The 16,099-nt window shown below is 43.1% G+C and overlaps 1 protein-coding gene across 5 annotated transcripts in view; it reads left to right on the plus strand.

The window, feature by feature from the left end:
• Positions 1–16,099, plus strand: part of IQSEC1 (IQ motif and Sec7 domain ArfGEF 1) — a 146,229-nt gene that overhangs the window by 64,474 nt on the left and 65,656 nt on the right. Inside the window, exon 1 of one of the 5 annotated variants that reach the window (XM_086755447.1) lies at positions 9,254–9,359. The exons of 3 other annotated variants lie outside the window; for them this stretch is intronic. Coding sequence is in view for 1 of the 2 variants with exons in the window: in XM_086755446.1 (XP_086611572.1) it covers positions 13,399–13,463 (65 nt within the window). In the remaining variant the exon portion in view is untranslated. Of the gene's footprint in view, positions 1–9,253; positions 9,360–13,371; positions 13,464–16,099 lie in introns of those variants that run through there. One more of the 5 variants, XM_086755446.1, reaches the window with a different exon arrangement.

Here is a 16,099-nt window from a genome sequence, read left to right on the forward strand (position 1 = left end):
ACGTGTGCTCTGTGGCCTGTCCGTGAGCAGCATTGACAGTTGTAGCACCGTTACCATTTGAAAGAGAAATCCTATTTCTGAGCATCCGGACAGAAACAGCAATTGCACTGAATCCGGTTTCTGCATGGAGTACTGCTGTGGTCAGTGCTTGTGAGGCTGGAATTCAGCACGTTTCATTTTAAACATTTAGGGGTTTTTTCTTTCCGTGTTTTTGTTTGCATTGTAGGGAGGGTAAATTTCGGTCTGTGAAGGGGGCAGTTTTTGTCAGAGCTCCCAGGGCAAGCAGCAGCTGATTGAGGCCAGCTGGAAGGGGTCACAGTGGCACCGAAGATTCAGCGTGGAAGGTTTCACCTTTCTTTAATGTTAATGTTGCTTCTTCTGTTCAACTCTTCTAAGCTGCAACCTCCTTTCAACAGTCCTGATGCTACACATGGAATAATGTATGCAGTACTAGCGGTGTGTGTCACTGTTCCAATGCTTTCTTCAGACTTAAACCAAAAAACTCAACTTCTCAACTCTGTATCATTGAAAGGTAATGGCAGGAGCTTTGAAATATGGGTGCCCAGGAAGCATTTATGCTTCCTTTCCGTTTTCATATCTATGTGACTGGGGAGTCTTGTCTGTCTGTGGTTTCATCCCGCAGCTCAACGTGGTACCAACCAGGTGTTTGTGCAGAAATGGGCAGTTGTCATCTTCTGAGGTTAGTCTGTCTTGGGAGAGGCTCGAGAGCTGCCACTTGCACTTACACAAAATACCCATTTTAGGGGGAGGAGAAAAAAAAAAAAAGAGTTTTAGGTTGTCCTTCACACTCGGATGATCTTTCCACAGTCTTCAAAATGTACTTCTTCCCTGTGAATTTCCAGAAGAATCCATTTGAAATAACTGCAGCTTGGATTGTTTGGTTGTTTCATTCCTTCCGGCTCATGGGAGAGGTTTCAGGGCAGTACAAAAAGGGATGCGCTGAGTATTCATCATTAGTGAAAGCTGATCTGATCAATGGAAACCCCAAAGCATAACAATCACCTTCCTGCTATCAGTACTGAGAGTACCTTTCACCCTTAGTAGCTAGAGTATGCTTCTAAGTAGACAGTTAATATAACATAAATGCAAGGAAACGTCACCAAATACAGCATATCAGGATAGGCCCTGCTGACTTTATAAGCAAGGTCAAAGCGCAATGAATGATCTCATTTATATTTAGCCCAAGTAAATACCTTGTCTGCAGTATGGAGAAAGAACCGTGTAAATAAGTTGCATCTTTGCTGCCAGTTCAAGTTAAAGACCTGTCGTGCATCTGAAGATAGCTACTTGTGGAAACTTGTGATGGGTGACAAAAGACTGTGAAGTGCTGTAGGAGAAAAATGACTGAAATGATTGTTAAGCAAAAACGGATACCCTTTGGACACAGTGAACTATTTTTGCAATTATTTTTGTGAAGTTTTCTGTAATCATCTACCTATAAAAAACTAGAGGATTTTGTTGCCAGTTAGGAGTGTCTGAAAGTTATTCTGAAAACAATACAGATTAGCAAGATTAAAAATTCTTAATTTCTCTGGTGTTTTTTCTTTTGGTAGGAAGAAAAATAACATTACTTTAAATCAAGTGAGGCAGAATTTCTTGAGATGAAATTTTGAACTGATTGAGCAATACCTCACATTTCAATTACTTTGCAGTTCATAATTTAAACGAAAGATGGCATAATATCCAAGCTGGTGATCCAATCAAGTAAATGTAAAAGGTTTCTAGCACTTCTTTTTCAGCTAGTTGTCTTCATTTTTTTTCTGTCTCTAGGAAGATAAGTCTTTTCTGAGACTTAAATGCTTTTCTTCTTTTTTTTTTTTTTTTTTTTTTTTTCCAATTGATAACTAAACATGTAAGTGCTTATCCTGTGGTTTTTTCCTCCTTTTCAGTGAGGTTGCAGACAGGAGTAACCATCGCATTACGCACATACAGGAAACCGTGGGCTGTGGGAATAACCGTGGGTTTAAGGGCACGCTTGCGTTGCAGTACACGTGTGTGCTCCTCAGGTTACACGGCGAGCACGTCAGCAGTCAGACAGCAAGCTCAGGACGTTGGTTCTGTGTTACAGCCTTGAGGCCTGGTCCCTGCACAGCGCTGCTACATTATGTCCTCAAACTCGGCTGGGGAATTTGGAGGGGTCAGGCTGTTCGGCGCATAGGCCACCCTTCACTCGGTCTCAGGTTTCCACCAAGAGTCAAATTTATCCTTGTGCTTGTTCAAGAATAAAGTATTTGCAATATCTGAAAGCAGATTTGCCAAGCAAGTGTTGGATTGTGCCGCCTCTTTGGTTTCGCCCCCGTTTTGGTTCCCCTGGCAGCGTGCTGCGATCTCCTGTGGGTATCCATAGTGGGTTTTGCACCTTAATCTTGGCTTTAAACTTAATTTAGGGTAGGAGTTCAGATCTGCAGTCTGTAAAAACATTGTTCCTACTAGAAAGCTTCTGAGGACTCTGAATGACTTCTGGTCTATGAAATAGCCTGTTACCATCTTCATCTGTACTTTCAGCACCCGTCAGGCTCGTTGGAGGGGAAAGCCGTCGTCGGGTTTCCGCAGAGCAATGCTGGCTGGGACTGCCTGGCGTCCATCCTCTCTCACCCACGATGTCTGTTGTAGCTGGTACCTGGCCGTGCTCTGCCCTCAGTTACTACCCCAAACTGAAATGTTTGTTGCAATTTAGTTTAATTTAGTTTTCTGGATTCTCGACAAACGGAGCTTTGAGCACACCGGGGTAAATTCTACCCTAGAGAAGGAGGAAATCTCCCTAGAGCTAACATGAAAGGAGTCAAACTGATTAAATTGCCAGTGCTCTTGCAGCCCTGTGTGTGTTAAGCTGTGTGAGGAGTTGGAGTCCCTGTGATCCAGAGTGTATTTTCTCCATGTTAATGAAGATAAGTAACATTGATATAAACTAGTTTACTGGTCTTACGTAGGGTGCCAAAGATCACTCATTTACCATACGTTCTTCATCTCTCTTATTGCCTCAGGGTCATTTTTATTTGCTAAGTTACTGCAGTTTGTGACATGGGCATCTGGATTGGCAGGGGGAAAGGAGATTTTGTGGTGGTAAAGAAAATAAATTTGCATTTGAAATGACTTCCCGTTTCTAATCTCCAGATTGATTAGCAGCTTTTCCGAAGACACCTGGGGTGGTTCTTATTGTAAATTGTTTGCCTTTGAAAGGGTACCTACCCTTAACTATACCATGTAATTAATTAGCATAATGGCTTTTTATTTGCTTTTTGTCTAAGATTTAGATGAGACTTAATTTATTAAATGTTTCTGGAACAGGACAAGAAGTCAATCAAAAGTGCCTTCAGTAATGTAGCTTATTGCAAAGTAATCCTTTTGTTCTGGGCGACAAAAATGTTATTTCTTTTGCTATTTTTGCTATTTGAAGGCAGGGATTTTAAATCTGCTTTGGTTTATGATACAGGTCCCTTATTACTCACCTTGTGGGGCAAGTGATGGTTGGTGTTTGGTGGAAATTTCCCTTCAGAGAGGTGGAGGGCTGCTGAGAGGACGCTGGGTTGTGGGCAGACTGGCCGGTGTGACACGCAGCGGTGGATCTAACCGCGGGGATGCACGGCTTTTCTTCCGCTTAACGTAGCAAATGTGATTAGTCTTCTACACTGAAGAGTTTCAAAGAGGAATTTTCCTGGTTCTTTTTTACCTTAGCATACCTGTATAGGTCAGTATTGTAAAGAAGACAATTTGAAAGGATGCTTTCATCCACGTGCTGGTGGCGACATGTCTGTGTTGTATGCTGGTGTGCTCAGTGTGACGCAAAAAGGAACGACATTAGGGAGGAATCTCTAAATGAGCATGATGGAACAAATATTGGAGTCTCCTTGTGCTTGAATTTATCACTCTGTAGCAATAGGTAACCTGCCTATTAAATCCCTGACGCATTGCATGTAAAATCCAGTGCTATAATTTAAATTTGGTATTTTCTGATCATTTCTTCCCTCTTGGCTAATAATGCCTGGAAAGGCAATGTAATGTTTTCCTACTCTGTAGAGCTGTACAGAAGATGTATTTTCGGGTATGAGAGTGCAGAGCTGGCTGGGAGCTGCCTGGACAGGCTGCCAGGCCTTGTCCAGCTCTGCTCTGCTGAGACCCTGGGCCGCGCTGGCGCGTGTGCGCTCAGGGGACGGGGGACCGTGTCCCATCTTGGCGTGACAGCAGCCAGCATTGCCCAACCTTTTCCTGAGAGTTCGTCACGTTCCATGGAGAGGACGCGGAAACGCGCTGTGCTGCTCTCCGGGCTCTGGTGCAGGAAACTGCAGAACAAAAATACCCCTTCTTAAATGCGCTTCGTTCCGTGTTAGTGCGGAGCATTTCCCTGCTGAATTGTGTGTTTATTTGTTCCTTGCCTGTTTGTTTGCTTTATATCTGGCTCAAAACACCATTCGAAGTTTCTATTAGCTATAAAGGTTACCATGGCACAAGTCAATATTTGCGTAATTTACGCTGGGATTGAGTTTTTATGGTTACAGAGACTTAAGTCAGGCAGCGAAGGCTCACTTTGTTACCACGCGCAGAGGCACTGTCGGTGCCGCAGCCGTTTCCTGCGTTGTGTGCATAGATAGGGTGGCCTTGGTGCAGAATCTCGTTTGCGATGTGATCGTTGCTGGGGAAGGTGGGTTTGTGGGTTTGGCTTTCCGTAGCGATCACCCTTTGCGTTATACACAGAACCTCCACAGTGCCGGCACACTGGCTCGCCGTATCACCGGAAGGATGTCCAGCTGCCAAAAGAGGTGCCACATCTGTAAATATTTCCGTGTTTGAATTGTCTTCTGAGTGATACAGTGCATCTCCGTGCTGATGCATTCGACAAAATGTGAACATAGATAAATGTCCTTCCTGAAATAAAAACTGTCATGTTCAGTCATACACTAATACAGAAGCCACAAAAATATTTTCGTAAAATACCTTTAAATCTGGCTTTATTAGGTCAATAATAAGACTTTGCTTATAACCTTCGTCTTTAAATATGCAGTCAGTAAGATAGTGATTTCTTTGCCTTAGAATTGGATTTTGCTTAATTGTTTTTATTTATATATGGGACATTTTAATTATGCTTCTCATTTTAGTATCAGTTTAAACTTAGTGGTTGCCATCAAAATAAATCACTGTAACAAAATCTGAGCTTCAAGTAGAGAAGTTCCTGGGTTTAGAATGGTGCTTCCAGAAAGAGAAGTCATGGAAAATATGTGCTTCTCCATGGTGGGCAGCGTGCAAATGGTTTCTCAATATAGCACGTGGTACTGAGCCAGATGTCACAAATGCTGGCAGACAGACAGTTCTGTACAGAACATAAATTAGCAACGTTCAGTTATTTACTGTAATACTGGCAAGTAATTATTTTCACAAGCTTTCAGTCACTGTTTGTGGGATTTGTGATTCTTTCACAGTTTTGTTTAAAGAAATACAATTCTGTATTTTCCCGAATTAGAAAACATGAGTAAAGCCCTGTTAAAATCAGTCATGTATTTTTCTACTTGATTGGTGTGTGCAGAAAACCCAATGTGCGCACACAAGCTCACTCATCTTACTAAATCTGTGAATCGCTCAAAAATATAAATACCAAGCCAACAAAACTGCTTTTCTTGGGGATTGAGAGCTTTGGAGATGATGACGTGAAGCATAACTAAGCATTGTTAATCTCGGCTGTCCGTTAATCCCAAAGAAATGCTTTTTGCAGAAGCGTGTTATTACTGCCGTAGAATCAAAGCAGCAGAAAGAGGAGGCTGTGGGGAGCCGTGTGCTGTGGCGTATTTTTAAAGGATGGTTCGGTTTCAGTTGGTTTACACAGGGTGTTTCAAGAGCATTCATACACTGTGTAGTAGCTACCGGCATTGTGTGAGTCACCTCAATGGTCGTGTTCTGTCCAGCCTCGTTTAAAGATGTTTTATTCGGTGAGAAGTTTGCTAATTGGTGTGTAGGCAGGATACGGAGCTTTCAGTCATCTGGTGCCAGTGGATTTTCTTATGGCCTTCTAGCAGTGGTGCTCTGTGATATTAAAAAGTCTCAAATCATAATAATCTGCACTGTTTCTCCAGTAAAGGAGAGTTACTTCACTTTTTCAGTCCTTTATTGTGACTACGGAACAGTCTGGAAGAGGGAACTCAGGGCTTCAGCTTTCTCTCTGTGAGCTCTGCTGGTTTAGAGCACCAGGATTTCTTCCTTACATCCCGAGTGTCTCAGTCTTGAGCCGCATGAACTCGTACCCACCACCACCGTTGCTCGGCAGTGGCACCGAACGTGCGGGCAGTGGAATCCTGGAACCCGATGACTCAGTGTTGCAAATGCCTTGGTGTGCCCTGAGCCGTTGGAGCCGGGGGTCCGTCAGACAACGTGGCGCTCCAGGTGAGGAAGGCGAAGGAGCCTCTCTCATATGTATTTTACTCTTAAGAGACAAGGACTATTATTTGTATAATGGTATCAGCAAACTTGTAATTGCAGTCACCTTGTACCCGCGGTACAGAGTCCTGCCTTTATTGCCCCAAGAATGCAGATTAAAGGTTTCCCTTTCCCTTTTCCTCTATTTTGATCTGCAATTTCTGGCAATAGCAGAGTGGCCTTCTTGGCGTGCAGATGAACTTATTTCTAAAGGGGCTGTCTGGCTCCTTGTCAGCCTCTCTATTTTCTTTGGGGGATTTCCAAGTACCCACCAGCCTTCTGTCCATGGATTTGTGAGAAGAAGGTGTTTTCTCTTGAAGAACTGCCGCTCGGTGCCGATTGACCTAGATTGCAGCTTCAGCTTCTCAGCTATCGCTTCACTGCTGGGGTGAGTCATGGCAACATTGATGGCTGCTGAAAGCCCTCTGCTAATTTTTTTTTTTTTTAAAGGGGAGTTGCATGGAATTTGCACAAAAAACCCCAAATGTTTCACATGCCTGTGAATCTGTTGAGAGAAATTTTAAATATCTTGATAGTATTATAAAGAAATGTAGTTATCTAACAGATCTATGAAATATAGTTACTAACTGATGAATTTTGTGCAAAAGCAAAACCAAACATCTGCTCGGAAGCAGTGTGACCAATGTTCCAGCATTCTCTCAGAGAAATACCTAGATACTGGACTAAATAAAAGCTCTGCCTAATGTTATTTTTTCCAGTGTTGTGCCTGTGGATGTAAGTAGTCAGCCAGTGTGGCAGCGCACCTAACAACAGAGTTTACAAAAGCTCCCGGCACAAGTGAGGGTTTGCAGGATCGGCTACTGACTTTGGGGGACAAAGCGTTGACAGCTGGACTTGGTGATCTCAGAGGCCTTTTCCAACCGTAATGATTCTGTGAAAACCAGGTCAGAGTGTTGACAGCAGAGAATTTTGAGTCAGGAGTCCTGGCTTTGGTCTGATGGTTGGACTGCGAGCTAATCCTCTTTATGCTTTATTTTTCTCATTGCTGAGGTTTTGTGTATGTGTTTTACAATTTGCTTTAGTAAACAGGGTTGTCTGGTTTGAGTGCTCTGACGTTGGATAAATCAGTGCAACTTAGCATTTTTAAACATTGTTAGCATTGTGGAATTTCCTTTTTTGTTTCAAAATCAGACCACTTATCCAGATCTTGTAGCCGGGGCTGAGGAGAGAGTTTGCTGTGGAGTGCAGCCTTTCACTGGCAGGGTTTCTTTGGAGGGGCTCCTGGCAGGCCCCCTTCTTTTCTCCCTCTGTAGAGATGAGTGTCTTGTTTGATGGGGGGGGTAAAGAAGCAGAACGTGTAGACCTGTTTCATTTTCAGTTCTCCCCCTGACTGTGAAAAGTTATTCTAATTTTTCTCTGCTGTGGTTTATATTCTGTGCTTTGATATCCGCATCCTTCACAGGGGGATAATGTGGTTTTATATTTAGTAAAGGTGGGGGAGGTTGAGGTAGGTGGTTGAAAAGTAAAACTTTGAGTCTGGAAACCCTTGAGGTCAGTGAAGGTTTCCTTTGCCTTAAATAGGCTTCGGATCCGTTCTTAGGAGAGCAAAATAACTACAAAGATTCATTGTTTTGCCTGCTCCATAGCAACCGACACCATAAAGCCTTTTTTCCCAGATGTGTTTGTTTAAAGGCTTTATAAGTTCAGTTTAAAAGATTAGCTGAAGTTGTAGCTGCTGTTTTAATGCAGATTTTTGTATATCAGCATAAAAAAAAATAGGAGAACTTGTACACAGCCATGGGAAATGAAGACATGTATATAGGAGAAGATAAGAAATCTGTTTTGGAGGACACAAAACTGGGATAAGTACAGTAACGTGTTAGCTTTCAAAGAACTACTGGACGTACTTGAGAATTCCTGTGTAATTCCAGGTCATGTGGGAAAATTCACACAATACGCTATATTTTATACAGTTGTAGAATCAGTTGCTGTCTATTGGTAATTCTCCTCATGCACCGAAAGAGAATATTGTGAAAGAGCACTGTGCTGTACGCCCGTAAAACATATCGTGGGCATATCGTGTCCCAGGATTTGTTAAAGGCTACTTAGTTTTCGTTAGATGCGAGTGGAGGGAGGTTGTGAGAAGCAGAGAATTCATCATAGGAGGGAGGAGGTAGAGGATCTATATGGGTTAGAATATTTTTTTCAAGGGATGAATTGGATTAATATCCCCTCAAAGCCCACTGTGAGAGGAATAGCATGTATTTTGACTCGTGTACGCATTTTATTATACAGTCCTGCATGGCTGTATTTATACTCCGCAGGAAGAGAACTATTCCCTAGTAGCTTCTTCCCTTCTTTTTTTTTTTTTTTTTTTTTTTTTTTTTTTCCCCTGGGAAACCCTCTGCTTTTATTCAAGCAAAATGCACGATAAATGCCCATTTCAGCCTTTTGGATCTTGGAAATAATGGTGTATTAAATGCGATTAAGTTGGGAATTACCCTTAAGCAGGGTCATAATTACTGCAGATCTGGATGGCATGTTACACAAAGTGCTGTGTGCTCATAATTACAAATTGAGTTTGTTGCACTCTGGGGGTTTATAAACTTTATCTTAGCTATTAACACATTAAATAACAATGATTTATGTCAATTACTGGATAAAGCAAAATTTCAGTGTTGTGCTTAATCTAAGGTTTAATTCTATTTCTGCATTAGAAATAACATAGGGTTAGCATTAGCAAGGAAGATTGACTAGGCTAACATTCACTACTGAGATAGCGTTCAACGTGATAATGGTGACAAAACTGGAGCTGCCTTTTTAAGCGTGTCAGCAGTATTTACTGGTCACACTGACCGAAAACTACAGCGGTGCGAAGTGAATGAACCAGCAGCTAGAGTGACTGAGCCGGTTGTCAACAGTAAGCTCTTCCCGTGGCTTGCTTCAGAATTATTTACCTTCAACTTCTGGACTGAGTGAGTTTGAAATCTTTGTTTACTTCCTCTTGCACAGAGATTCCTTAGTTCCCTAATTTTTTCTTAAGTCGATTATTTTTTTTTAATGGAGCAAAGATAACTTTGTACTATTAGTTGTACTCCAACAAATTGCCAGGAATAAGGATACTAAGATATGAAAAAATACTTTCCTATTCCTTATCCTGCACTACATATTTCTGCATTGGGACATATATCTTTTTAGAACAAAGCTGTCCTAAAAACTCAAGTCTAGATGTCTATGAAAAATCACCACCAGTTCCCAGAGTGATAACGGATTACACAGTATGGATTATGGTTACTATTACCTGCGGGAGACTGGTTTATGCACTGTGGATTATGGTTCAATGAAGATGGTTTGGGAATGTTGAAACATAAACAGAAACCCACTTCAAAAATAATTGCATCAGGGTGCCTTGATGCAGAAACCGCAATACCAACTGCGTAGTGCAGCAAGAATTTGTTTTTCTGTGTTTAATTTCCCCTGTTAGAATACATGCATGATCTTAAATACGTAGATGATTTTGACATTTAATCTCTACTTTGGATTTTGGGGACTTACTAAATCAAGAGGTGATTTAAGAAAAACTTTGTAGCAGGATGGTCGAAACAAAATTGAGAATTTGGGATTTTTGATGCTGAGGGGGAGAAAGCTGTAACAATTATCCATGTAGTATTGGAAACGGGACGTGTTAGTGTTGCTTGGTTGTGTTCTTGTGTAGTGTGTTCGTTTGTGTCCATGGAAGGAAGATTCCATTTGAAACGCGTTCAGGAAAGGACATGTTTTAGAAAATTCTGTGACTGCATTTGAGGTCAGAGCTTCTCAGCCGCCCTTTCCAATATGTACCCTCCTTCACGGCCCACGCTAAAACTGGCTGCGCTTGGTTTCTCCTTTGGAAACCAGTTTCCGTTTAGCAGTTGACTTTTGTGGACTGCTTGTGTCTGCTTTGGGTTTGTCTCTGTTTACAAGTAGAGATGAAGCTTGGTGCAGGAGGGTGTTGAGTCAGGACTGGAAAAATGTGAGATTGTTGTCGCATCTGTCTGTCCTGGGAGGTCAAAGACTCTTCTGTAGGGAAGAGGCTGTCTGGATAACCAGTGGATGTGGAAAGTAGGCATTGCAGTGTAAATAGTCTCCGGTCATAGACTTGCAGTGACATTACTGTCAAAACAGCTGGTGTAGGTGTGTCCTCCCTTAACATATTTGAGTTTCACTGAAAGCTAGTTAAACCCAGCCTTGTTGGAATCCATGCCTAATGCCTCCTTAGGAAACTATGCAAAATGCACACTCGATCCAAGTGTTTAACTGGGTCTGAGTAAAGTTGCTTTGATTCTTTTTATCATCCAGGAAGATCTGGCAGCTCTCACGGTATGTATTGTAAATATGGGTCTGTTGTATATACAGCACCAGGGCACAGCCGGGCCTTTCACCGTGCCCTTTCTGGTACCTGATTTCTTTGAGCAGCATTTTTAGTTTCTCACTAAACTTCTGAGTTTCCCCAGACTACAGAGATCAGCCAGTGCTGATTTTATGTGCTAGAGTACTTCCATTCCTTAAAAGTATAGTGCAAATTGCTCTCTCCCTACACAAAACTACCGTAAATCTTGTGCAAGTGGTTATGAATTAAGCTTTTAGTGGTAAACTTACCAACTGCTCTCACCCAACCCCACCCTCCAAGAACGGTTGTTTTCTTAATTAGCTTCCTTAGCTTCCCCTTCTGCAGTACCCTGGCATCTAAACGAAGACAAGGAGTGTCTGTGGTTAGACAGCTTGCCAGCTTACATAGACACGATGCTTATTTTGACGAAGGGAAACCCAATTTGGAAAGCAAGTTGTTTTGACGGTTCCATGAAACAGGAAACCCGAAAGTTAAAACTTGCCTTGCTTTCTTGTGTTATTACAGGATATTAATCATACGGGCCTTACTATTTTGTGCAACACTGATTTCTTTGTACCTATAGGCAGCAGTGTTTATCTGCTGGTTTTATGATGCAGTTCAGCTGTTCTCCTAACTTGTAAAGCTAAAACTGCTGTAGGAGTAGCCTACCAAAGAAACTATGGCTTAGCAAGTACTCTTCTAAACCATTTGTGGTTCGGATCAGCGGGGGAACTCGGGCTGCGTTTTGAACAGGAGCAGGGGGTTGATAAGGTGATATTCCCTGGGGACAAGTTCCCTGGAACTGGCTGACTCCTTCGTTCTTTAGCACTGAGTTTAACCTCCCAGAAACACTGCCAACCCTTCTCTTTTCTAGGCCCTGGGGGAGGCGGGCTAGGAAAGCATCGTGAAGCATAAGCATTTTTGTTCAAGTATGCGTGTAAATTGTTAATGTGAGAAAATTCTATCATTTCAATGTTCTCATTTGCAGGTGTGTGGTTTCTACATGAGAGGCGTATATATAAATTAAAGCACCTTTTACAGTATTCTAGGAGATGAGATGGTTTTCATTTATGAATTACTAAGTTACAATTAACTTTGTTTAGACTTGATTTCTTGCAATACTTTAATCACTGCATGGTGAATCTGCTTGAAAAAAATTAGCAAGGATTGTTATTCATGTGTCAAATACTGCAATGATGAAATTCAGTTGGTGTGGGGGTTTTGAGGAGTTGGGCTTTTTTGTTGGTTTTTTTTGTTTGGTTGGTTGTTTTTTTTTAATTCTAGTGACGAATTCTTGTTTTCCAGAACCAGCGTTACTAGTGAGCTACTGTGTGTTTGGAGGAGGTGGAGGTTTCCTTCCATTCCCATTTACAAATGCTGAGGACATGATACAGCAAAATCCACAAGCTTTCTAGGTCAGGTTTCTGTGGAGCAACAAAGGAGAATAGTTAAAATATTTTTTAATTACTTGTTTTTATCCAAAATTCTGATAGTGTTTCTTTTTTTCATAATAAATCAACCACTCTTCCAAAAATTGTTGTTCTGTCACCAGACATGTCATTACCTAGTGTGTGTTTGCTTTCTGCACGTTTCACAGCACCAGTTCACGATTCTGCCTGGCAATTGTGACCCCTACAAGAAAGATGGGGAAAGGCTGTTCAGTAGGGCCTGTTGCGATAGGACGAGGGGTGATGGTTTTAAAATAGAGGGGGGTAGATTTAGATTGGAAATTAGGAAAAAATTTTTTACGATGCGAGTTATAGAACACTGGAACAGGTTGCCCAGAAAGGTGGTGGATGCCCCATCCCTGGAAATGTTCGAGGCCAGGCTGGATGAGGCTCTGAGCAACCTGATCTGGTTGGAGATGTCCCTGCTCCTTGCAGGGGGGTCGGACTGGGTGGGCTTTGAAGGTCCCTTCCAACCCAAACCATTCTATGATTCTATGATGCTGTGATCTCATACGAGTGTAAGACATGTAAAAACCAATGTTTTATGGAAAGTAAACGGGATTTGGATTATTGTGCTAGCATTCAAAGCAACAACAGGGAAGTTTAGATGGTGTTTTGAGCGCATGTGATGTTGAATAAGTTGCTCCATCTCCTCGCCTGGGAAGAAGCGTGGGGTTCAAGAGCTGGAATATTTGCTGCCAGCACAGCTGCTGCCATTGCCTCAAGTTAGTTTTGTTTGGGGTTGTTTTTTTTTTTTAACAAGCTAAATTCTTTCTTCGTGTTCTTACTCTGGTGCATACGAAATATATTTTTAGCTTTACTGTTCCGTCTTGCTCTTGCCGCGGACATCTCTGGGAGCTTCAGGCCAGAAGCCTTCACCAAACGGAGCCGCACCCTTCATCGGAGGGAGTTTATCTTCCTCTCTCAGATGCCTCCACTATCTGTACACACTTTTTCACCTAAAATAATATAAAAGAGGCCCCCGGCACAGTGAAGGCGACCGGTACGGCGGCCGTTGGCGCCTGGCGTTCCCCGGGAAACCGCCCTCTGCGCATGCGTGCTGCCCCCTCCCGCCAGCCGCCCTTGCACTGGAGGAGTTGGGGAGGCGGGGGGGAGAGCGGGGCTGGGGCGGGGCGGCCCGAGGGGGGCGGCTATGGTGGCGGTGCGGTGCTCCCCGCCCGCCACTTCGGCCCGGCCATGTGGTGCCTGCACTGCAGCTCGGAGAGGACCCAGTCGCTGCTGGAGTTGGAGCTCGACAGCTGGTAAGCACTGTGTTTTGGGTTTTTGTTTTGTTTTTTTTTTTTTTGGGGGGGGGGGGGGGGTCCCGGCCCTGTTCGGCGGGAAGCCCCGTCCTGGAGCACAAAGGGCCGCCGCCGCTCCCCAGCGCCAGGCTGGCCGCCGGGGTTCACCCCCGCTTTTGTCTCCGGGGCTTGGCAGCGGTCGCCAACGGACGGTTTGCTGAGGAGCTGCTGTCCCGCGAGGGGGGAACCGCCGTCCCCTCGGCCGTGTTTGAGTCGCCGTCCTTTAACCGGGGTCTCCGCGGCGCCCGCGCGTGAAACGGCTTCTTTTCGGCCGGTTCGGTGCAGCGCGAGAATCGCATGAGCGGTGTCAAACAAGCGGCGAGTTGTGCTTCAAAAGCTCCGGTACGTCCTGTGCTCTGGGTCCCAAACCGAGCGGGGGGGTGGGGGGGTGGGGGCAGGAGCCCCGCCGCCGTAACTGCCGGGGTGGGGGCGGCGAATTCCGTGAGGGCGCTTAGGGTGGGGTCCCATCTGCCGCCCGTGCTCTCGTCCAGGGAAAATAAAATAAAGAAAAAGAAAAAAAAAAAACAAGAAGTTTAGTTGAAAGACCTTGAAGGTAAGGATGCGAACTGATGGAAGAAAAATAGAAAATAAGATTTGTCATGCATGGTCTCTATCGTTATAGAATCATAGAACCACAGAACGGTTTGGGTGGGAAGGGACCGTTAAAGCCCACCCAGTCCAACCCCCCTGCAAGGAGCAGGGACATCTCCAACCAGACCAGGTTGCTCACAGCCCCGGCCAACCTGGCCTGGAATCGTTCCAGGGATGGGGCATCAACCATGATGATGATGTTATGATGTTGTTGTTAACGACTGAAATAACATACGTCAAAATTACAAGAGCACACTGCTCTGTTATATGAGCCACTCGAAAACTATATGTAGAAACTATTCTTTCTTGTGCAGCACTCTGCGTAGATGATGATAGGCTAAAATAGTTATCCTGGCAAGCGCACCTGCAGTGTGAAATTCTCTCTGATGCATCGTGAAAGTTTATTCCACCAAATAATTAGACGAAATTCAGAGCGGATCGACTGTTAAAGAAATGTTTGATTTAAGTAAAGATAGGCAACATCTTAAATTGGGTGTGTGCGTGTGTGGAAAAACATAAAAGGAGGAAGTGACTGGATTCAGTGTAACTGCATATGAATGCAACAGTGTCTTTTCTGGAAAAGAAAGGAAAAAATGGTTTTTGATAAAGAAAAATTTCTTGTAGTACGGTTTAGTCAGACATTTAATGATCCTTAGCCCATTTTTACCCTTACGGAAATTAATAAAGTTGAGCTGCTTAGTTTCTGTGTGGAGTTGGTAATGTTTGCAGAAGTGGCATAACATTTACATGACTTGCTACAAAAAATAATTTGTAACTGTTACTGTAGTGACAGATCTGCCTGTATTCACAGTTACATTCTGCTATTCAGTCATTGTTTCCGACTTTTTTCCTCCATTTGCACACTGCTCTGCACTTCCTTTCAGCTGAACTTGATTGTTCTGTCTGATATGTTACAAGAGGAATTGCTGAGCACTTAGTATTTAACTGTGTCTATTCTTGTGGCAGATAGCCTTCATATAAACACAGAATTCATTACATCTGTCTGGTGCTGTGGGAGAACTTAAGCTGTGCTGAATAAAATTACCCTTTTCCCATTTCACTTCTACTTCTGTACCAGATTTGTTTTGTTGTTGCGATGTTCTGTTCTAGTTCCTGAAATTCTAGATATTGAGAGTACTGTTATATTGTAGTCAGCTGGGTTTTTTCCTTAGTTAAACAGGTGCTCAGTGTTGAGGTTTCATGTGTGAATTCAAACATTATCCTTTTTTTTTTCTTATTTTTACTAATTTGAAATAATTCATTGTCATCAAAGATATTAACTATAGAGCAAGAGCTGGAGCTAACGAGTTAAAATTATAGCACTCAGCGTATCAACAGCGTTTAGTTCAGGTTTTTTTTGTCTTTAGAAGCTCTCTGGGAATCGTAGTGCAGTTAATAAACAATTTGCAGTTCCATTTCATTGAATAATTTGCAACTTTTAGGTACGGAAACCCGAAGGATTCAGTTTTTCCCTGAAAAGTACAAATAGCAAGTGGAACAGTAACTCTGATTTGTTGTCTTTGTTACAGATCTATATAGGAGGGTTGCTAGGAGTTGACACAGTGAGTTACCGCAGGCCAGGCAGGCCCCTCTGCTGGAGAAGGTGTCTTCACTAGCAGTTAGCAGGGGTTCCTCTTGACAACTGGGAAGTGATTTCTCAGGATAGGCGGCCCTGTGGCCTTACATGGTTTTTCTCGCCCTGTGACCATTTCACATTTGCAAAATAAAAATTATCCCAAGAGAGTTGGGTTTCTATTCATATGGCTATGGAAAGTATTCCTCCAAATATTGAGTCTTGGTGAGAATACTTTTCTGTCACTCGGAGGCTGGGATTGTTTCGTGCCTTTGAGGATCTAGAGGTTAGGTGCTAGGACTTTGGGTGGAACAACTACTTTGAAATAAGTTCGCCTTTATACTGATCATGTGTTCTGAAGTATAAAGATGGCAATTTAAGGATCGAATTTTTCTAGGAGCAAGATCTCATAATTGTGGAACTGATTAGCACA

Source organism: Chlamydotis macqueenii, chromosome 10 (assembly GCF_036417535.1).
Source record: "Chlamydotis macqueenii isolate bChlMac1 chromosome 10, bChlMac1.mat, whole genome shotgun sequence".
NCBI classification, from domain to species: Eukaryota; Metazoa; Chordata; class Aves; order Otidiformes; family Otididae; genus Chlamydotis; species Chlamydotis macqueenii.